This window comes from Perna viridis, chromosome 9 (genome assembly GCF_037379345.1).
Source record: "Perna viridis isolate PV_CMFRI_1.1 ecotype Kerala chromosome 9, ASM3737934v1, whole genome shotgun sequence".
Classification (NCBI taxonomy): Eukaryota; Metazoa; Mollusca; class Bivalvia; order Mytilida; family Mytilidae; genus Perna; species Perna viridis.
Genome location: NC_142453.1, coordinates 34,734,661 through 34,758,711, shown reverse-complemented (window position 1 = coordinate 34,758,711; position 24,051 = coordinate 34,734,661). Strand labels below are relative to the sequence as shown.

The window sequence follows — 24,051 nt, the reverse complement described above, 5'->3', positions numbered from 1 at the left end:
TTTTTATTGGTTTCTATCGCATGTCTTCCTGGTTCGGATGAGATGAGCCTGTCTTAATTTAATCTTTACAGATTTCAGGTCGTGACGGTCAAGTTCAATCATTATCAAACATTTCAAAATTTAGTACCATGCGCAATACATTGCAATACATAGTACTTTGAGGTAAAAATCAATAATTTGACATGAAATTATCTCAAATGTTTTTACCTTGAAATGCAAACCAAACAGATTATCTTTAGCGATTATTTATTTTCGTCAACTCTAGTAGGGAGATAACAGTAGAATATTTTTGTTAAAACTTTGCAAAAAATGAATTCAGCATAAGTTTACAATGTTGCTGATCCTGGCAGTATTAGTGTTTGGGAGCACGACGGCTTACCATTATGAGGCAGGATATGAACATCACTATACCTACTCCTCTACTACAGATACAATAGGGATGCATAATATAACAACTGTAATGAAGGTAATATTTTTGGCTTAAGGTAATTCACTCGTCATTTTTTCACGTACATTCGTTTAAAGCAAATAAAACAAAAAGTTCTGATATTCTTCTTTCATATCAAATTATACTGTTTGGTGTAGTAAGCGTCGGGTTCCGATTCCTTATAAAGAAGCCAAGTAACAGCCTTCAATTTTTAGTCCATGGCTTGATTATCCATTTTGTATCGATTAATGTAAATTTCTTTAAAGAATGACTATTTATATATATTTCCTTGATTTTGCTACGAAATGCAATATCATATTTCATGTCGATACGATGATTACTAACAAAGCATTGCACGTGAATGAAAAACCTATATCAAGAAGGTTGCGATTTGGTATGAAATTCTGTAAAAACTTATCTTTTTCTCCAGTTCAGAGTGCAAATGATTAGCGAGAGGGACAATGGAACCAAATTTCATCGTTTGACTGTCGACAGTTTTGTCCAACATTCCCAATCTGGGCAGTGTGAGTTAATTAAGTACATTATTTTGTGCCTAAAAATAAGAAATGGTACTTGTGTTATAAAATTATTATGTTCTGTCAAAATAAGTTCAAACAACTTTTTATTAATTTTTTTCTGTTTTCATTTGAGTAGTCGCATAATTTAGTGAAAAATTATTTGTATGTTTTTTTTTTATATTGATTTAGCTCTGTGTGTGAGTGAGTGTGTGAGTGTGTTGTTGTTGTTTTTTTTTTCGGTTCCTAAATTTGTGAATTTGTTTTGCTGTCCCAAAGCCGTCTTTACCCTTATCCATTCTTTTTTCCAGTTATTGATTTCTGAGTATTCATATCGTATTGATACGATATAAATATATAAATACTCATAGTCAATTTTTTCGTTAATTAATGTATTTATTCCTCGATTACATCGACAAAATATTTATAGTTGAGCCACTATCAAAAGAATCCCTTATTTAACGAAATTCAGGATTACTGTTCAAAACAACCACATCATTTTATTCTAACTGTATTCAGATGCTGACAATCCATTTCACTGGGACCTAGCGAAAAGGTTTGTTTTGATATGCATGTCTTATCACAATTTTTCAAAGTTTTTTCTGTAAAGATGAATTTTTTTGTACATGATAATTGTCTACAATTAATATTTGTTCTGATGGAATCAAAAACATTTATTTTCATTGTTACTTGCAATTAATGTGAGCTTGACAATACGTAGCAATAGAACATTTTTTGCGATATTCGTAATATAATTTTCAACTGTCAATGGATTTATCCTTATGGTTTTCGAGTGCTTCGTTTACTTTTGTTTGAGAATTTTTTGATATAAACTGAACGGCATCTCCCTGTTTGAATGTATGCATCTTTATTTATGGAACATTAAATTTCACTCAAACCTTAAATTAATTAGCTTCCTGTTTGAAATGGAACCCAACGGCCTGGTAAATTTTATACATTACCACCCTGAGGAGAAAGATGAACTCGTCACTTTGAAGAAAGCCTTAGTAGGAACAATGTCTGCAAAGTTTAAGGTAGGCTACTGACAGATTTATTTTGCCAGACTAAAGCCTGTTGTTCTAACAGTTCGTAGAAGATATTGTTTTCACTTTACTTCTGTTTTCTTTAAATCGGGTGTAACATTCATTCTTTATGAAAATGCAAAGTTTAATGTTAACATTGTGTTGTTCAAAAATCTGTTTAATCGAGATTACTTTCTAACACACCATCTGTTTTCTTTTCTTAATTGTAGGTATTAAGGGTTTAAAAGGATTACAGATAGTATACTGAATATGCAAATGTATGCATAGATATTTGTGTGTATGCATAAATGTTGTCGAAATATTCTTTTTACTTCAGAAAAGCCGAGACGATACATGGCGATACACATCGAAGGAAACGGATCATGGAGGTGATTAATCAAGATATTTTACATTGGCCCGCTTTAGTACTTAGATTTCGACAGAAAGTCATAAAACTTATTTAGAATTTATCATGCAAGTCCAAAACTAAGCATCATTATTTCATGGGTATGGTTTAAAGTAAGTATAGCAAAATCTGTACAAGTCGAAGAGGGCAATGGATTTCGATTATATATATTAAAAAAGCAAAGCCAACAACAACCAAGACAAGTTAAAAACTAACACAACAAATCGCGAAAATAAGAACTTAATCAATTATATCGTAATAGAAAGGTTGTTAGGAATTCATTTCATTACAGGACACTTAAGCCATGTTTATGAAGCACGGAAGACAGATTCCGGTTCTGTCGTGAAGCGATATCATCGAAGTGCTACTGATGTGATCAGGACCCACCAGAAAGTAAGTTAAAAGTTTATATTGCATACTTTGGAACTGAAAAAAATGTTTCTATTCGTTTAGGCCGACATGTATTAATTGATCTTAACTGTGACTTTCCAGGAGATACATATTGATCACAACGGCAACATTAAGAAAATCTTGGCTTCAGACAACATAACAATGAACGGCGATAAACCAACAAAGCGGCATACCCTCGGGTAAGTGCAGTTTTCCTTACTCATAAAGCTTCAAGTGGCACTGAAGTAAATTTGTTTAAAGACGTTAACTTATACCCGCCACTACTCTTCATACATCAAAATAGAAATACAATACTAAACGGAAAATTATATACTGTAGCACAAAAACGGGTTCGTTTAAAAAAACTAAAATTATCATCAATGTGATACGCAAGTTGACGACTTTTCAAAATATTTCCTTAAAACTTTTGTCTCCTGATATGCTTTGGTCATTACAAGAATCCACCCAAAATCATATTCCTATATATGCAGAAACTGCTGTGGCATGTAAAAAAATCGCATTGTTTTAGTTAATGAATAAATCTTGAAGAATTAAATCGTCTTTGAACTGATATATAAATTTATCAGTGTTCATTCAAAGAGCATTCCATTACTGGGTCAGCCAAATGCACTATACCAAATATTGTCAAAAGACAATACAGACCAACAACATGACCTAAACGTGAACACGCGAGACAAACTAAGACAGTCGACATTCTCAATGTAGCGGATGAAATAGATATCCATTTCCAGATCAAAATCTTTCTTTGTGGAAGCAATAAACTTTCGAATTTTTTACTCTTGCTACAACTATGCTTTGCATCGTAAAAAAAATTATTCAATGCTGTTTTATTACAAAGATATTAATACATGTATCTTGTCACAGGTCGAAAGAAATGTATCTTTGTAAATATAATTCTGAATCCAGAAATAAATATGCAGATGATGAACTTTTTAATTGACAACATACAAAGTATTTGTACCATTTGGTAAATTAATGTTTCATCGACATTGGACATCTCGTGCACATAGTCCATGGGATGGGAGGGTCCACCTACTCCTACAACGTAAGAGGTTGGAATTCCGTTCCTCCATACCCCAACATCTTACTTCCGAGCGCCATATTGCATAACGCTCGTTCCGCCCTTCTTTGAAATCGGCAGAATTAAAGTAAACTATTTACCATTTAAAACGTTTTATACAGTTTCTTTACCATTACACGAGAGAAGGTGACTAAACTGAAGAAAAACAAATGATCCACCTGATGAGGAAATCCAGCAATCCTGAAAATCCTTTGTAAATGCAGTTAAAATGAACTTTATATTTGGTTTTTAGCTTTTTGAGTGTGTAATTCCGGTTGATAAAATTACGGATTTTAAAATTTGCGAAATAAATTTGTCAAAAATATATTGTATTTCGTAAAATTAGTTACCTAATTCAAAATTGCTGGTCATTTTGACAACTGTCTTCATTACAAATGTTTTCTAGGTATTTAAGAAATATTTAGGGTTTTTATCGCTCGATTGTCGGTAAGTTTTTTTATGTAAATAACAGACGTAAAATATTTTAAAGCACATGTTTAGCTAATTCACATTTGCGGTGGCTTGCAACGTGTCAGATGCTAGAGGTTAGAATGGCACCAAGTCAGAAAATAGCTTGCCAGACAACCTCTAGCATTGCTTGAGTAAGGGTCCTCCTTAAATAAATAGGCCTATATTTGCACCTCACTGACACGAAAGGCCATGATTTTTGTCACTCCATTGTTCGAGCGTTTAAGTCTTCCAAGGACATCACGTGTAAAGAAACTAAATATTTATAGGTATCATCATGTGGCCCAATGGCTCTGCTTTCCAGTCATACCGTAAAATTACAGGTAACACCTAGGGTTTTGGAGTAAAATGAACAACCCCACCGAAAAATCGCTTAAGTTGACATTTTTATAATTCAATGTCAAAACCCCTAAAGTGTTTATGCTTCACTAAAAATGGCTTATTTGGTATTTTCTGTTCATTACTATCCCAATTGATACTTCTGTGGTGTTTTTGAAGACTTTAAGGCGATATTCATAGTCAGTATAAAAATTTGTATTAAAGTGATATTTTTGATTTTCTCATAACAAGTGTCATAAATTCGACTCTACAAACTATTGCTCAACCAAAAAGCCTCAGATTGGGTATCATTTGATAGATAATTCAATTTTCTACATAATAAAATCACGAAAACCTTATTTAAATGAAATAATTCTCAAAACAAGTTAAAAAATATACCCCACCCCAAAAAGCTGATCTCAGAATCAAACAATATTCTTGTTCACAGCATGCCGACAGTGTAAAACTCATATTTAAGGCATTAGTGATAAAAATATTGTATCTAACATATGTGATTAACTCAGTCGCTTAGATTTTCCTTCTGGGGTTACAATTATTATGAAACAGTAAAAAGGGAATTTTTTAGAATTTCAGATTTTCTTTTATAACACCCGTTTATATTGTGATGTGGTTTAGTGTTAGGTAATTTTGTTGTTACCCTTATTTCACATAAAACTGTTATTAAAATGTTACGCTCATATAGTGTTACACGTATTACTGGATATTTATTTGAAAATTCCACGGATAAAAAGTTAACAAAATAAACGATATAAAAATATAGTAAAGAAAACAGGGGCGTAGTTAGGCCTGTTTTAGTTGTACGCAAAATTACGGCGAGGGGTGGGGGGGGGGAGTCGCTCAAGGCCCCCAGTGAGTCCGGCAAGACAAAGCCCTGAAGGAAACGCCTGAATTTTAACGATTTTGGAGCCAGTTTCTCAGAGCCTATACTACGTTCATGGTATGCATATGTGATAAATAACCTTTATTTCATCTTTAAAATGTGTGTTTTTATTTTTGTTACTTTTTCCGAAAGTACGCATTTGCGTACTTCCGTATAGGCAGGTACGCCCCTGAAAAATTATTTGGTTCCAGCGATCGACTTCCAATCGATGATTCCAGCAATTATTTTTGTCCGTTATGTGATAGTGTTGTACATGTTTCGTTCTGGATATTAGTCAAATATGACAAAAGCGCGGGAAGTTCGATATTTATTTATTTTCATGTTTTTATACTTGCATGTATATATGTAGAAGAAAGATGTCCAAACTCGCTACATTTTTGTTACAGAACTCCTCTTGCAGATAAAGATAAAGATTTAAAAGTGTATTCAACAGGAGGTAAATTTATACCCTAAGCCGGCTAAGGCCAAAAAAAAAGAAAATAGTCTTTTTTCTTGCTACCAGCAAGAAGAAAAATAGGGCAGGTATGTAGGGAAATTATTTTATTTTTTTTTTAATACATTAGTATTGAGCTCGAGAGCTCATTTGTGTTAATGGGGAAACGGTCTAAATTTAAACAGTTCTCGAAACAAAATGGCCTAAACGTGTAGCACAAAAGGGTAGCAGGAAACTAGACATGCTATTTTTTGCCTAACTCTAAGGAGAGTCTGGTACGCATGATATCGAAGAGGTATTAAAATTGATGTGGGAAAATCAGAAAGTTAAGTTCATAGTGTTATTTAAATTGAATATTTTAATTGATGAAATGATCTTTATTGTAAGTTCCTAAGGTTGTTACATTGTGGAACTAATCTTTACAAGTTATTTAATGTTGTACAATGTATATGTCTGCATGTCTACAGTATACATGTCTTCAATTAATATGTATTGTGATTGTGATTGTAAGTGTAAGTGTTATCTATGTGAAAGCTCCTGAGCTTAACTTAATATGTTGATTGTTGATATTTGCTATTTAGCCGACTTTAAAGTGGTGCAGTAAGCACTTGGACATACAAATGTACCTGCCAACTTTTGAAAATCTCCATGAAGGTTTTTAGGAGGGACAATATGTGAGCGGACATTTTTTCTTAGATATTTTGCAAGCTGCGTGGGTTTTACAGTAGTAATATATGAATGAGACAACCATGTTCTGGGATAGCTTGAAGTTTGTATGACCATTTTTTTTTGTGGTGGATTCCTCAAAACCTAATTAAAATTCTAAAATTTTATTAATTCAATTATATCAATGAGAAACCTTTTTTTTACATTCCAATGTATAATCTACTTTTATTAAGTACATTAAGCACTTCTTTCCAGTATTCCAGTATTGCCAATGAAAGGGAAGTTAGGGGTTTAGTTTGGATCCTGAAGGGGTTCTCTGTAATAGAAAGATGTAAATTCATTAGAAAGACTTTTGAGAACTCTTTCTTTTCATTAAATGAACTCCATGAAGCTCAGTACAAAATGTATATGAGGAATTGTAACAAATATTCAAGAATGTTGCTACCAAATTTCCAAAGTCATTGCTATTTAAAAGGAAAAGTATTTCTTCTAACTATTGGAAACAAAACTTTTGGGAAATATATTGCACTATTGAAATTACAGGATATGTGAAAAAAAAAAATGAAGACTGCAGGGGAGGTGACTCATTCTGTATAAACAATGGTGATTTTATAATTTGTTTACATACATGGGTCCACAAATTTTAGGCCTGTTAAATTGCCAAGTTCAATATTTTTTAATAACTTACATGTACATGTATTTCAAACCATTTAAGCACTTGACAAAGTAAAAAAAGCTTATGAAGTTTCAAAGAGAAATGTTAACTGTTCTTACTTTCCCCAATGAGATTACCAACCAGGTTGATATGGGTTACGTCCCTTTGAAAAACTTGCTAAAATTGCTTGCATTCTGTAATATGAAAAATGACTATTGGTTGAAAAACAATTAATAGGACGACTCCTTATTTAGAGTTACAAATATCACACTTTAAAGATGAAATATACATTTGTAGGTTTTTATTTGATGCATGTACATGTATCTGGACAATAATAACAGTTAGAAAAAATCATTCAATTGATGAAATGATCTTCATGATTACAAGCAAAGATTCCATTAAAAAAAAATAATGTGTATGCGTGTGTAACTATGATTCAAAAAATTAAACAATAAGATTTCTGATTTTTGCACATTATTTGTAATTCATTAAATATTTAAATTCTAGAATTCCCAGTTATATCTGCTACTGGTGAGACTAATGTGCATTTGACTCTCAAAAGGTAATAATTGCTTGTAAAATTTTGGTTTTGGTGATTAAGTTAATAATTGTAGATGAAGTTATAGTATTGTGTCCATTCAGGCATAGGCTGGGTCCTGATAGTCAGGTGAAATTTTAGCTTCAAATTCAATTTTGTAATTCTGCCCAAATCATATTAATATACATGTACAATTATGTTTGTTAAGTTTATGCAATGGGAAAAAGGTTCTGTAAGAATTTTTTATGAGTAACTCTGGGAGCGTTTCTAGAAAAGCAGAGGATGCTTACCCTACCGGTGCACCTGATCCATGCTCCTAGTTTTTAGTGGGGTCTTGAGTTGCTCGTTCACTTTTGTTGCTTCATAAATATTATTTTGTTGTGTGTGTTTGTTTTCCCTGTCTGATCTTTGTCCCTGGATTACTACATTCTTTTGATTTCCGCCAGAATCTCAGTGCCCTTGATTACTCTTACCCTCCCTTTTATTATAACACATGAAACAATGTTACGAAGGGTATAATGTTTTTGACCCGTTCGTCTGTCAGTCCATTCGTCAGTCCATCGTCAGTTTTTCAGACTTTTTTTCTAAACGCTTACAGATATTAACATGATTTTTGGTATATAAGTTCACCATGATAACTGTTTTTCAGACTTTTTTGTTTCTAAACGCTTGCCAATTATGACATGGCAATTGTTCCGCCAGGATGATATTTACATTGGATTAACTAAAACTCGAAGAAATCACAGTCTGGAGTTTTAAACTACCATTTTGAGTAACAAAATTTAGTTAGAAGATAAAAGTCTTAAGCCTAAAAAACACTCTTATTCCTTTTTTATTGGGGTCCTACTACATGTATTTCTCATACAAGCAAATTTACTTGAGTATCCAACATGGAGACGCATGGGGTATGTGAGCGCGCTCACTAAGGTTCTTAAATTTGATCAATTTTTTGCTAAAATTAGCCATAAGAGAAAAAAAAAGTAGTCTTGAAGCACTCTTTCACAACTTTCAGAATCAGAACCTCCTCCTTAAAAAAAAATTCTGAATTTACATGTATAAAATGTACATTTGCATAATTTGTATTTGTGAAAGATATTGTTTTCACTTGTGGTTTAATTATTTTATTTTCAGAAAAATTACTGGTACTCAGCCTTTAGTTGAAGATAATTTAATTAGAGATACCATAGTTGTAACGCAGGTTTGATTTTATACATTTACATATGCTTTAAGAAACAGTTACCTACACATTAAACTTTTGAACACCTGTTCAAATATATTTATTTTAATTACTTTGTCAGAGTCATTCCACTTGCTAAATTGTGTCACAAAAATCTTGCCTGAAATAGCAACAAGGAGTACTGTTATGTACCAATTTTTATTTCATATTTAGTCAGACTAGTTTTGAAACTCTAAAACCCATTGGTTACCATGGACATCAAAGTTTAAGGTGGGTCTTGTGAAAATTTGGGGAGTGCCATGTTTTAGTCATAAATAATGTGTTTTTTTTAATACATTACAAATAGTTACTTTAAAGAAACCTGTATAAATCAAACACTTGCCCAAACTAATAAAAATATCATAACTCCTTCATGGGAAGGTCACTTTTGCTAAAATTTGGTATCATAATGGGTGCAGCTGGAGCTGAAAAAACACCCCCTATTCATATAATTGTCTGTACACGGGACTTTATATTACACTCCCTGTGTGTGCCTAACATCTTTTTGAATTAAGAGACCATTTAGGTCTCCAGCAGGTTGCAGAAAATATTAAATTGTACATTTAATTCTAGAAAAATTGTAGAAAAATGACCCATTGATGAATGACAGCCCATTGACATAGGAAAGGGAAAAAAAAATGAACCAGTCATATATTTCAACTGTAGAAAATCAGATCCGTTCAAGTGGCACATCTGTATATACTGGTATATAGAAAGTAAACCCCCCCCCTGTGAACTCTTTAACTCCTTCAACTTATACAGGTGTTTCTTCTCTGTTCCAGAAACCACCAGAGAAAAAGACATTAGTAGAAAGTGGTGATAAAATCAACTCTTTGATCAAGTGTGTCCTTAGCCATGAAAATAAATGTATGTTGATGTTTGTAAAGCACTGAAATAAAAATCATAGATGAATACAATATACAATATTGTGAGTTTGTCAAGCATTTCCCAGTTATTTGTTTAGTCCTGTCATCAATATGGTACATTTATATGCGTATATAAATGATTACTTTTAGTTCTTTTGACTGTAGCAGTTAGAACTGAAACTGGGGAAAGTTGTCATTTTGACACGTCACATCGGAGACCATCCCTGAACTTTCAAATACAAATATTGATACCTTTATGTTTACTCAGCGAATACAGTCTAAAAAATTTTATTTCTTTAGGGGCTGACCAAGGCTATATATATATATCTGTTAATATAACGTAACCAAAATGTAATTTTTGAAATAGTCATTTTCCTCTCAGCTACCTTACTTACAAAGCTTATTATTACTTGATCCATAAGTTTCTTTGAGGTTTCTTATGCTACTTTTTTAGATGCACCCAACAGAACAGTTTGTGTTGGTAATCTTACTAGGGCAGTCTTACGCCTGGAAAAGGAGGATTTTGTAACATTTGCCAAAACAACTTTAAATAAAACCTGCAAGTTTTCAGAAACAAAATGTCTAGAGAAACGTTACCTAGTGTTGGATGTTATTGCCCAAGCTAAGACTAATGTTTCCCAGCAAATCATAGTAGACCATGTGTTATCTGTAAACACTAGCGAGGAGGAAGTCAGAAGAAGTCTTATTCACTGTACTGCAGTTCAACAACCAGTCAAGGTAACATAGTATTGATATACATACAATGTAGTTGAGAAGTTGAATTTTGTCATATTTTGTCTACTGTTAGTGCAACTTGTGTTCCCATGACAAATCTTCAGCACTGTTTTAGCCAGGTGTTTTATTACATTGCCATCACCTTGTACATCCACTCGTTGCAAATTTCTGTGACAGATTTCTTAGCTTCTATTTGCTTTTGCATGATGACTTTACTGGGTATAATCTTAGCATGATGAAGTATGCAACATCTTGTTTGTTTAAATTTTATGGTTCAGTTTTCTAAAACTTAGGAACTCTTCATGAATTTTATACAATTTCAGCATGATGGATTGTATTGTGTGTGTCTTCATTTGAAGCCCTTCATCTTCTTATATTGTTTTCTGACTTGACAGTTTACACATTGAAATTATAATACTAGATTGGTAGACCTATGTGTGTTATTGACAACTTTCTCTATAGTCTAGAATTTTTCTTTTTGACATGTTTTGAAAACTTAAATCGCAGGTGTGGGAGGATTTTTAGGGATGCGGCGGTGCCTGAGAACCTAGAATATATATTTTTTTAAACTTAAAGATATGATAATTTTGTTTCTGTATTTTCAAGGGTTCTATGAAAATAATTTCAATATTATATCTACTGTTTTTACCTAATATAATATAAATACACGCATAGCAAATAATTTTATTTCAGAACTTGATACTAGCTGTGGAATGTTTATGCTTTGGGAAGGATGACAAGTTTCATGGTATTTTGATAATATTTTAAATATACAGAGTATTGATTTTTTGGACAGTTTTTCAAGTGTGAATTTGTACAATTTCTATATGGTTAAAGTTATCAACATTGCCTATAGTTCAAATTTGAAAATGTATCAAAAAGATGAAAGTTTAAATGGTGCCGAGATGTCATAAAATCCAAGTAGGTCACATTATTATGATGTTTTGGCAGAATTCTACCTATATTGATACTTAATTTGTCAATGTTTATTTGTTCCTTATAAAAATGGAACATTTCTTATAGATTAATTTATAATGAAACTTCCTTTAGGAACATTTGTCATATTAGGTTTATTCTGCTAGGAACAAATATTACAGATTTCAAGAGGAACTTAAATTCTGTACTATTTCTTCTTTTGGAACTTTTGTTATGGAGGAACTTCTGATAGGAGAATGATTTAAGGAAGGAGACCTAGGGTAAGGGACATAACTCATGAAATCAGTGATATGTTTGCTTCATACTCAATTTCACCAAAGCCTCTCAAGCTTTTGTTTGAAGCAGAATAAAATGAATCCAAGTTAATTATATGCTTACATAAGATTGATGTAAAATGCTGAATACAAACATTCCAATGATTTTTAAGAGTTATGTCCCTTACCTTAGGTATACCTCCTTAAAGTAAAGGAGTTGTAGCAATGTTTTGATTCATTCTTCTATGTTAATTGTATTTTTGAAACTATAGAGGAAAAGTAACATTTATAACTTAATTACATTTTCAGGAGTTGGGAATATGACATTGACACAGAAAAGAGCCTGTCTGACCCTGGGAGCTCTGTCCAAACACCTGAGGGACTTAGGTGATGACATTGAAGCTCAGAGAATTGTCAAAAAGTTTGAAAGATGGCTTGGTGTCCATAATGAAAGTATGTCATTTATACCTCAAATTTAAAATTCAATGAAAAATAAACTATATAAGACACAGATTTTGGGCTCTGAAAAGTTCTGTACTAATTCTAGGATTTCAAATGTCCGAACAAGTAATACCAAGGGAACCAAGATCTTAGTGAAAATCAAAAGTATGGTCTCCAGAGGTAAAGACTAGACAGGGAAAACAGACACACACAACAAAGAACATGAAATAAACAAAACAACACGTACAAAGAAACAGCACTGATTGAGTAACTCAGACTCGAATAAAAACTGGGAGCACGGACCAGGTGCACCAGTAGGGTAACTATTCAAAGAACTTTTGGATAAAATTTCTTTTCAAAATTGGTTTTTAAGCTATTGCAACTACATATATAATATTTTGATATACCTCTGCTTTAAAGGAGGCAGATAGAGGTCATAATTTGTGTCTTTCCCTCCATCTTCAGTTCATCCATTACATTTATATCAACTCAAAAATTGAATGATGGATTTACAGTCCCCGAAAAGATCCTCGCCATTATTATACGGATTAATGACTGCATAAAAATGATTGCTGATGGATCGATGTTTTATTATGTACAATGAAGGATGTTAGGTTGATGTAAATTTGAGATTTTTCATTGAAACAAATCCAGTATAGTGGTATATTAATTTTTCTTTGAATTTAGAATCTTATATCCACATTGAGTATTTCATTGAAAAAAGAAAAAAAGAGGAAGTAATTAGATGGACGTCTTAATTTATATCACTATAAAATTGTGTACAATTCGAAAACCAAAACAATCAACAAAGTATATGAACCAATCAGTGATGGTGTGATGGAAAAAGGAAGTGATCTCCAGTTTAATGGATCAAAGACTGATTGAAACTGACCTTTGATGGATGACCATTTGCAATTATAGTTGAACAGATCAGCTCTTGTCCGTGGGCTGGGAGGGTCCACCGTGCACACACCCCCCCCCCCCACTCATCAAGTTCATGGTGATTTTTAGGTACCTATATACCTCCCATTACCGAATCAATCTGTTGCCAAAGAATATTCTCTGATTCTTTTTTTGGTTGGTATAAGCCTATATTTGGGTCAAAAAGCCAATATTTTTGTGACTTAATTGTTTGAGCATCTTAGCCTTCCTGGGATAAGATGTGTGGAAAAACTAAACAAACTTAAATCGTAAATACCAATGTCTCAGCTTTACATTGGTACCAAGAAAGTTGCGGTAGCACTTAGGGTTTTGTGGTCAAATGAAAAAAATGTACCCCTATCCTGCCAAGAAATCGCTTAAATTGACATATTTTTCAATGTCAAAACCCCTTGAGTATTGTGTATAACACCACAAAAAAACTAATTTTCAAGAAAGGACTTTGAAAAAATGTTAAAAAATATTACCCCTACCCCTTGAAAACTGGTCTCAGTATCAAACAGAATTCTTATTCACAGCATACTGACAATTGTAGAACTCATATTTTAGGCATTCATAATTAAGATAATGATGTACCTAATATATCTGATCAATTCAGGCGCTTAGGTTTTTCTTTTGGGGTGAAATTACTAGAAGATCTGAAAAATGGGAATTTTCAGAATTTTAGAATTTTCTACTATATCACCCGACATTGTCCTTTTTTTCAGAACACTATAGTTTAAAGAAAGCTTTTGTGTGATGTGGTGGATTAATATAATGTCTTAGCTTCAAAATGAGCCCAAGTTATAAATATTTGAACTTTTCCAAGTCAAGTTAGGTGGAAAATTGCCACCCCTATCCATGATAAAAAATGCCTCAACATGAACATGACATGTTGGGTACTGTTGTTTTAATTATCGATGTATTCAATATATTTTCTCATTTCAGGGGCGTATTTTTTCAGTTTTAATGTGACAATAATGAGTTTTTCATAAGAAGGGGAATTTTTGCAATTTCATATTTTCTTCAATTTCACCTATAATTGGCAATTTCTTGCAAATACTGTACTTCAAACAAGATTTTGTATATTCAAATACAATTAGTATAGTGTCTTTGCTTTCTAGTGAGCCCAAGTAATAAATATTTGAACTTTTCCAAGTCCAAATAGGTGGAAAATTGCCACCATAACCCATGATAAAAAATGCCTCAACATGAACTAAAATGTTATTTTTTTTTGGCATATAAACGGTGTACAATAGACATGTTGTGTTCTGGTATTTTAATTATCGATGTTTTCAAAATACCTGCTCGGTACATGTTAGGTACATCATTAACTTAATTATGAATGCCTTAAATATGAGTTCTACATTGTCAGTATGCTGTGAATGAGAATTCTGTTTGATACCGAGACCAGTTTTCTAGGGGTAGGGGTAGTAATTTTTACATTTTTAAAAATTTTTTCCTGCAAATTAGTTTTTCGTGGTTTATCTATGTAGGAAATTGAATCATCTATCGAATGATACCAAAATTGAGACGTTTTATTTGAGTAATAACTTGTACAGTTGAATTTTTGTGACTTGTGACCAAAAAATCAAAAATCCCATTTTTCGCATTTTTGGATAAATTCTGACTACGACAATCACCAAATGTCATCAAAAGAACCCCAGAAGTATAATATGTGATAATACTTAACAGAAAATACCAAATAAACCATTTTTTACTGGAGCATAAATACTCTAGGGGTTATTTTTACCGCAAAACCCTAAGTGTTAATGCAACTTTCTTGATACTGTTGGAAAGTTGAGACATTGGGCTACATGATGATACATACATGTACATTTGGCTGTTTACTTCGTTCTGTAGAAAGAAGAATTTTGTAGAATAAAAAATCTCTAAAAATAGATTTTTGCCTCAACGAGGTATAAAAAGTAGCCAAAAAATATAAAAATGCTTCCGTTTATTTTTTGGTGACAAAAAGATTCGTAAATGGGAAGTATAACGGTACCTGAGAATCATATTTTGGTTGATGAGTTGGGAGGGGGGTACACAGGGTTTATCTCAGCCCACGTACTATTAAGGTACTGTATATGAAACTTTCAGTGAATAATTTTTAGGTAATACTATTGTGTACCTGCTATATTTTAAGTTTAGTCTGAATGAATTTAGGGTTTTCATTAGCTTTACTTTACAGTTGACATGGATAGAGGAAGGGAATACCAATTATTTTTTAGTTCTAAAAAGATATTCTGGTACATGAATATGTAAAGAGATGGGCAAAGGGTACCCATGTGTGATTTATGCTCAATGCTATATTGTTTTTTTTTTTTAAAGGTGAGTTCAGTGGCATTGTCAAACCAAGAGAGAAAAGGTCAGTTGGCAGAGGAATAAGTTACCATGACCGTGATCTTCATGTAGCTTTAAAGAGAACATTGTTACATTGTCTTGGGAATGCTGGACATCCCCGATCACTGAGACATATAACATCCTATCTAGAACTGAACAAGGCCAATGCAGAACTGAGGAGGACAGCTGCCCATGCTCTGAGGCATTTCACTTGTAATGAGGTATATATAAAGGCCAATGCTGAACTGAGGAGGACCAAAGCTCATGCTCTGATGCAGTTCACTCACAATAAGATGGGTTCAATATTTAACATAGCATGCAGCTAAAACTGAATGATATCAATGATTATCTGCATATGTTCTCTTATAAAGTTGTTTTGGAAGTGTCAGTCTGTCTATCTTCATCTGTTTTTTTTTTATTTTTGGTTTTGTTGGATTTGGGGTTTTTGGTAGCATAAAAACAAACAGTGTCTTTTGTCATTGTTCATTTTTAAAAATGTAATGTAATTTATCTCATTTATGTATTTTTCAGAGTGCAGCACATCTGTTGCGGTCCACACTGTTTGACTCAGAAGATGTTGTACGACATGGAGCCTATGAGATCTACATTGAACATCCTCAGAGTAAACAGCTGACAAGGGAGCAGGAAGAAGCGGTGTTAGAGTAAGTGAAATACTAATTGTAAACCTCTTAGAAGCATAAACATTTCTTAAGTTATTGACTTTAAAGGAGACATGACACAAAAAAATATTTTTTTTCAATTATTGGTTTATTTGGTTAATTACACCTGATATGTATCATAAAAACATCCCTTGTAGTTACTTACGTCATTTAATTGTTTCAAAACTGACGATGACACAAGCCATACCAATTTTAGTTAGCCATGTGGTCACGTGACTGTGCTACGTCATTGGTTCTTAATTCATAGAGTGTTTGAAATGTGTGGGGCTTCTGCACTTTTTACATGATTTTTAAAACTGAGAGTGAAAATATTGAAAGTCTTGGCTTGCCAGCGTATATATACTTAGAGTTGTATTAATTTAAACAACTTCGAGAAGAAAATGATAAACGATGATAGAAATATTTAACTATTATATGTGTGAAGACTAGAATCCAAAGAGAGAGGACACCACTTCTTTTCGAAGATTACATAGAAATATTTCAGTATGTTCTGTCATAATCGATTGAATTTTTTACATAAAGTAAATTAAATTCACATTCTAAGATTTGAACTGTTCCGATTTCAATTTTCAATGAAAATATTGATTTCACCCCTTTTTATGGAACGTTACTCATGACAAGTGTACCAGTACCCCGTAAGTAAAGCTATAGGATAATACAAACATGTTTAATTTTTATTGGTTTTTGATAATTTTATTTAAGAACCCATAAAGGTTTCGTGCTGAAGCTTTTTTGTGTTCTAAATCTTTTTTGCTAAAATCGCCGAACAGAAGATAAAGAAGCCGCCCACACTTTCTCTTGGCCATAATTAAGTCTACCGGGCTAGTTAATTGGTATAACCCAGTGGAAAAGAAAGAACAATACTCAGAGTGTCACTATTTTATTTGCACCCTCCTATACAAGTCCTAAAATTAGTGTGCAAAGTAGTTGTGTTTTCACCACGTGGAGATGTATGCCTAATGAAAATGAAAGGCTGACAGAAAACAAGAACTTTAGTCTTCTTACTTTGTAAACACGATTATCAGACTCATACACAGATCACAAGACCACTCTGCGTTATATATATGAGCTATTTTTGAAGATTTATTAACTTTTTCGGGCACGTGAATACATTTTCAATGCACCCAAATGGAGATTGAGAAGCAATGACGTAGCACTCCCATATATGGTAAGTTGGTGTTACTTCTGGTTTTCATTTATGCATATTAATTAGGTTGTGTTGATACACAAATAAATCATTCTAACTTTTTTTAGCACTAACCTGATGAGAAAGTGTTTGTTATACTCGTATCTAAACATACCATAGTTTTTATAAATATAAACGTTTACAAAAATGAAATATATGTGTCTTGTCTCCTTTAACGGATAACTGAGACACTAACTGATATTGCATAGATTAGCAAATAACGCCCATAATTTGAAACTTAATGAAGTAAACAAAATTTAATTTATCCCCAAGATGAGTGGATTTGACAATATAAATATTGATTAATCACGCTTTGCATAATCCTTAAGTCAACTTAATAAATAAATTACTGTCAGTATTTTTGTTCACAATAGTTCTTGTTGTATATTATGTTTTTTTTTTTATTTTTAAGAACACTGTTCTATTTTTACTACATTACAGACAGAGATATACCTACCCAGTGATAACCAGGATAAGGAGAGCTTCATTTGCTGATATTCTTAAAGCTCTCAGTTTCCATCTGGGTATGCCTAAGTTTCAATGGGACAAGACCATCGGGAGTTCAAAGCTGGGGGCTTCATTTGGAATGAGGATGGAGAATTTTGTTGATCTTCAGTTAGGTATTTTATTTTAATAAGCATAACTAAGGTCTTGTACAAAGATAATGAAGTTAAGTTCTTTTTTAAAAAAAAACAGGACATAATGCAAATATTGTTATTAATAAGTAAAGTGTTGTATATTGATGATTTTGTTATTGTGAAAGAGTAATCAAGGGAACCATTATTCTAGTGGAAATCAAAAGACTGTAATCCAGGGACAAAGACCAGACATGGAAAAAAACAGACACACACAATAAAGAACATAAAATAACCAAAGTAATACATACAAAGTAACTAAAGTAAATGAGCAACTCAGACACTACTAAAAACTAGGAGCATAGACCAAGTGCACTGGATGGGTAAGCATTCTCTGCTTTTCCGCATGACCACACTACTTCATATAAATATAAATGCACAGTTATATACTGCAAATCATACGACTAAGGTACCAGTGAATCTAAGCAAGCTTGGGCTAATTTCTTTTAGAAACACCCGCCAACTTGCTCATTTAAAGTAACGTCTAGGGTGGACAAAAGAGGAAAGGAAAACTATGACACGCTGTAATGACTTCAATTTTGTTGCAACATAACCCTGTTCCAGATGGCTTAACTGTAAGAAGTCTAGCATGATACATAAAGTCTGCATAGTTAGGCAAGCTCTGGCGTAACGTTATGAGTTGTGAAATGAAAACACCATATGCAGGTGCTGTAGGGATGTTGTCACAGATGAAAGGAAAGTTGACAATACGGAATGAAATGTTATAGTGTTGTCGTATAGTTAGGTCTATAGTTTTACTTTACGAACGATCTCAAAGTGTAGGTCAAGATATGAGACTGACTTCACATTGTCTGTAGTATCCTTTATCTCAAGTTATTTGGGGTAGATGTGATGTATAAAATTCCTGAAACTAGGATTGTTGAACTGGGTTGAGACTACTTGTATTTTATAAATTTGATATGAATAATACAAATGTACTGTATCTTTATATTTATCAAATCACAATTTACATAACACACAATAATGTATAATTATAATGTACAATTTTGCACTTGAGGAAAATATGTCTAAAAGTATTCTAAAAGAATTAATGAAAGTACTTCCGTACTGAATTAATTGATATCTATTGTTTGAATTTTTACACCTGTAATTATTGTCAAACTGAAATATACGAGATAAAAGCAGGGATAAAAGGAAAATGCGGGGATCAAATTCAAACGTATCTAAACACAAGCTTGTTGTTGTGAATGGTTAGTTGTTTATTGGCATAAATAGCATAGAATTAAATATGATATACTAGAAATACCAGCATTTTTTATCTTAATGGAGTTTGCCAATAGGACCATTTTCCTGTGGTAGTGTAAGATAATTAAAGATGCTAACTGGCTTTACTAATCTAAAGGCTCTGGCGACTGCTATATCAGTTCTGGTCTTCAATCTAAGTTGATAATAATGGCCTTTATGTCTAAATTTCAGAACCATTTAAGGGGAAGTTTGAATTGAAAGTAGACAACCTGGCCTATGCTAGAGTTGATGTTGGCCTTATTAATCAGCACTATGATATATTCAAAGTCTTGGTGTGCTACAAGACAAAGTTTGGATACAATCTTAATGTTCTGAAGGTTGGTACAATTCAACAGATTATCTAGTTATGTACATATATTTTGCATTATTTATTCAATGAAGTTTTCTAATTTTCAAACAGGTTATTTGAAATGACCTTGTTTACAGCGAGTTTATCTGATAAATTGGGAAGTACTGGTTTATTGAAAGTGTGAAAAGTATAAAGCTAGGTTGTTTCCCATAACCTTTGATTTCTTATGAATTTAAATCAAAATGAATTGATGAAATTGGTTTGTTTTCAAAATGTTAATTTTTATGGGATTATTTGAATCACTGCAACTTAAACAGCAAATGATAGAATGTTTTCAAATTTTTGTGTTCATAATTATTACTATTTTTATTTTTGAGTTTGTAAAAAAATAGACATACTGGAAAATCCTGTTCGCTGTCAACTTTACAGCTTGTGCTTCTTACTGGAATACCGAAGGAGAAGAAAATATCATTAGCCTTACTTAGACATTAAATGATAATATAGTGTTTAAGACTAACAATGGAATTTTTATCATATAATTGTCATATTTTTTCTTTAATTTGTACATTAAATTGCAGGATTATGGATTTAATGCCATACAAGAGTTAGCCTCAGCATTTGACAAAATTTTCCATCAAGTTATTGATCCCATTGTTGATGCAGTGAAAACAATCGCAGAACTTATTGAAATGGTCAGAGATGAGACCTTTTCCAAACTTGTTGGTATTATTATCGACCTATTTAAACACCTCCCTGAAATCATCAGAGATATTGTCAATAGAATTAGAGAAACCTACAAGAAGTTAACAGACTTTGATGGATTCCCGTTGATCAATAAGTTCAAGAAACTTGTCAACAGGATCACAACCTTCATATCGGATATAAAGTCAGATGTTATGGAGTTCTATCATGTAAGATTCCAATATGTTAAAAATGTACATTTCGGTAGACATTTTTTTCTGCTCAATTGCTTGTATTGATTATCAACTCTTATTTTTCACTTGAATTATATTTTTTTGACCATGATAGACAGGTCATGTTAAAATTCTGTATTTTTACTTTTACAGTTTTTGAGTTATGCTATTTTATAATTTCTTTGAAAAGTCCTTGTGTAAAGCAGATGTATAGTAGGGACTTAATATGTTATTTTAAATTTGGAGTGGTTGGTTTTTGTGGTAACCTACAAGTAATCAACTGCAGATTAAGGAATTAGTCACATCTAAGTATGCTATATACATTTTAATGATAAAAGGCAAATAAATATTGAATATTACTAAACATGATTGAATACACTCATTACTTAGAATAATTCATGAAATCCTATTGCTATATTTAAACTGTATTTAGAGTATAGCTGATGCTATGACAGTAACCTTGCCCTTTGTCGGAAATGAAATGGGAGAAGGTTTCAAGCTGATCAAGGATAGCTGGGAGTTCTGGGAACATCCGATGGATTCTATGCAAGGAATCGAAATGGCTCTATTGAAGTAGGTTGGCTAATCTTTACCACAGCTATAGAATAATATATTTTCAGTCATTTTTCATATGATTCTGTAATTTTTCTAATAAAAGTAGCTGCCCATCTAAGAACCTTGCAACCAAAGGGTAAATTTCTGTGTCGAATGATAAGATCTCGTTTAATCTTTTTGATATTTCTTTTTAGAATTCTTCAAATTACTGATTTATGTATACATCTTTCTTTTATATTTGTAAGGGGCAAAATTCATGTTCTTCTATAGGGAAATAATTCTGAGTTTGCCAACACCTTAAATATCTTTTATTAGATGGCTTCATATGAAAAATCGTTGTCTTATTCCATAAATAAAACCCTCAAGCTAAATTTCATGTCTTATTCCATAGATAAAACCTTCAAGCTAACTTTCATGTCTTATTCCATAATTCTAATATGACGTCTTCGTATCGTCAAACAGTATATGTCGGTACAACCCCACCTTTAGCACATACGCACTGTCTTATTTTTCGCTGTCCTTCGAGACAAAACACTCATTTAAAATTGTTTACACGATGATTTAACGGCTGAGAGGTTATCGAATTCAAATCAATTATATAAATATACACATTTAACACACACGATAATATAAATATACAAATGTATGACAGAAATGAGCATCATCGGCATGTGGCTGTTCTAATTGCCTCCTACAGAAATTAGCGGTGATGTAAACACGCATTAATACAACTTCCATATGGGGGAGGTTAAACGGAACAGCTGTTATTTTGGCTATGCCTAGGGAAATTTTTGTTACAAAAATTACCGTATTTGTCATATAAGAGAAGAAATAATTCCTCCCAGGGGTAGATTTGTACTCATTTTAACATGGGTTTGGCATTTATATTCTCATTTAACACCTCACTGTCGTTCGGTGTTATATGGTCTAGTATAAATGCCATATCCATGTTAAAATCAGTACAAATCTACCCCCTTCACGAATTGTTTCCTAAAGAAAAACCATCAAGCTAACGTTCATCAAAAGCAAAAAATGAAATTTGTGACCCTTTTTTCTTATGAGTAACTTTTTTCCTGAATTTAATGATTCAAAGGTGAGTCTTAATTTTTCAAATTGTTTTTTTCTTTCTTTTTCTTTTAAATCTAAATCTTTCAAATTGTTCTTTTTTTTGGTTTTTGAAAATCGTGGTAATTTTTCCATTTTTCCAAATAATCTTTTTTGGCATGAATTCAGCTATATACATATAGACTTGCTGCCGTTCAGACACAAATACAAAAACATCTTTACTAAAACTACATGTTCAAATTTTAATCTCCTTGATTTGTAAATGGCATAACAATCTTTTTTTTCAGATTTAAATTAGCAGTTGGAACTTTCATTGAAGCTAAGAATAGAATTATGGATGCATGTTTCTTTGCCAAAGGTAAAAGTGTAGCTCTTTTTAATTTTATACAATAAAGACACTTATTTGTTGCATGCCTTGCATATGTGACAATTTCTAATGCCCGAATCAAGGTTTAACTTTGATGACACCTGCTGTATCAGACTAATTTTTTTCCTATATTGATAGATGAAGACAACTCAACCCTCTTAATTTGAGAGTTACAAAATGTGTGCTTGTGCTTTTATAACGGATGAACTGGTTATTTCTTGCATTACTTAAAATATTAGAAAATAAAATAATTATTTGAAATTGCTCCAGTTTTATTTTTTAACCCAAAATGCAATTTTTGAATTTTGCAATACATTATACATGTATCTGTAATTAAGATTTAAGAGACAAGGGCTTGAATAAAAGATACATGTATGCCTTATTTTACAATGTCTTTCTTCTGTACTGAAATGTGTACAAATGAAGGCCAAGATGGACATGACAATTATACTGTGATATGAAAATAAGTCATTTTAGTTTACTTAAAATGGCATAAAAAAGGACACAAGATGAAGTAATTAGGTATGTTTAACAATAGCACGCTCATATTTCCACTTTTTAGAAAAACTTCAGCCCCTACACCCATATATACATGGTCCCCCTTGATTGATTTCTGTGAAATCAATGAACCCCATTTAATTGCGAGTATTCATACTACCTAGCATTCACCAAAGTCTGAATGAAATCCAGCAAATGATGTAGGCGCTATACAGGTAACAATAATTATTTCTTAGTAAGTCTACTGAGCAATTTTTATGAAAATCAATCTCATCCATGGTTTGATTGCTACTAACCAAGCACCAAATTTTGAGGGATATATTTTTTTTTAAATGGAAGCATTATCTAGGCTACAACTAATTGTGATGGATGGATGTGTTAAAAAACATCATACTTTCACTACTTTGTTGCATGGGGTATAAATATGAAATAGACAATTGTAATATTTTGTCTCCTTTTTTAGCTCACCTTGCTGAAGGCCATGTGAGCTATTGCCATCACTTGGCGTTGGTCGCTGTCTGTCGTCGTTAAAAAATTTTCAAAACTCTTTTCCTCTGAAACTACTCGACCAATTGGAACCAAACTTGGTATGAATGTTCCTTGGGGTATCCTGCATAGAACTGTTGTAAAGATTTTTGATCCATGTAAATTCATGGTCGATGTTACTAAAAATAGAACAGAGGGGTCAGACAGTATTTTTTTTCACATATATCTACTAAACCATTAGGTTTAACCAATTTTGACATGGATTAAAAGTGTTCAGCATGATGAGATCTATCTGTGGTCAAATTTTCATTTTGATATGTTAAGCCATGTTGGAGTTATTGCCCTTTGTCAACAATTTTTGCTATTTTTAATGTTATTTCTTTCAAAAATCTTCTCCACCTGACCAATTGGAACCAAATTTGGTATGAATGTTTCTTGGGATATTGTGCATAGAACTGTTGTGAGGATTTTTGACCTGTTGAAAAACATGGCCACCATTACTAAAAATAGAACATAGGGGTCAGACAGTAGTTTTTTGCACATATCTCCTTAACTGTTAGATTTAGCCAAATTCTGATATG

The 24,051-nt window shown here is 32.4% G+C and overlaps 1 protein-coding gene across 1 annotated transcript in view; it reads left to right on the top strand.

The window, feature by feature from the left end:
* Positions 1 to 265: 265 nt before the first annotated feature.
* Positions 266 to 24,051, top strand: part of LOC148607955 (uncharacterized) — a 69,183-nt gene continuing 45,397 nt past the window's right edge. Inside the window, 21 exon segments of the mRNA XM_088544480.1 lie at positions 266 to 466; positions 858 to 951; positions 1,462 to 1,498; positions 1,856 to 1,976; positions 2,302 to 2,353; positions 2,663 to 2,763; positions 2,863 to 2,960; positions 5,915 to 5,964; positions 7,790 to 7,844; positions 8,952 to 9,018; positions 9,819 to 9,903; positions 10,357 to 10,640; positions 11,331 to 11,385; positions 12,137 to 12,280; positions 15,518 to 15,750; positions 16,061 to 16,191; positions 17,837 to 18,015; positions 19,468 to 19,613; positions 20,164 to 20,496; positions 20,933 to 21,072; positions 22,407 to 22,477. Of these exon segments, the coding sequence (XP_088400606.1) occupies positions 332 to 466; positions 858 to 951; positions 1,462 to 1,498; positions 1,856 to 1,976; positions 2,302 to 2,353; positions 2,663 to 2,763; positions 2,863 to 2,960; positions 5,915 to 5,964; positions 7,790 to 7,844; positions 8,952 to 9,018; positions 9,819 to 9,903; positions 10,357 to 10,640; positions 11,331 to 11,385; positions 12,137 to 12,280; positions 15,518 to 15,750; positions 16,061 to 16,191; positions 17,837 to 18,015; positions 19,468 to 19,613; positions 20,164 to 20,496; positions 20,933 to 21,072; positions 22,407 to 22,477 (2,611 nt within the window). The 5' untranslated portion in view covers positions 266 to 331.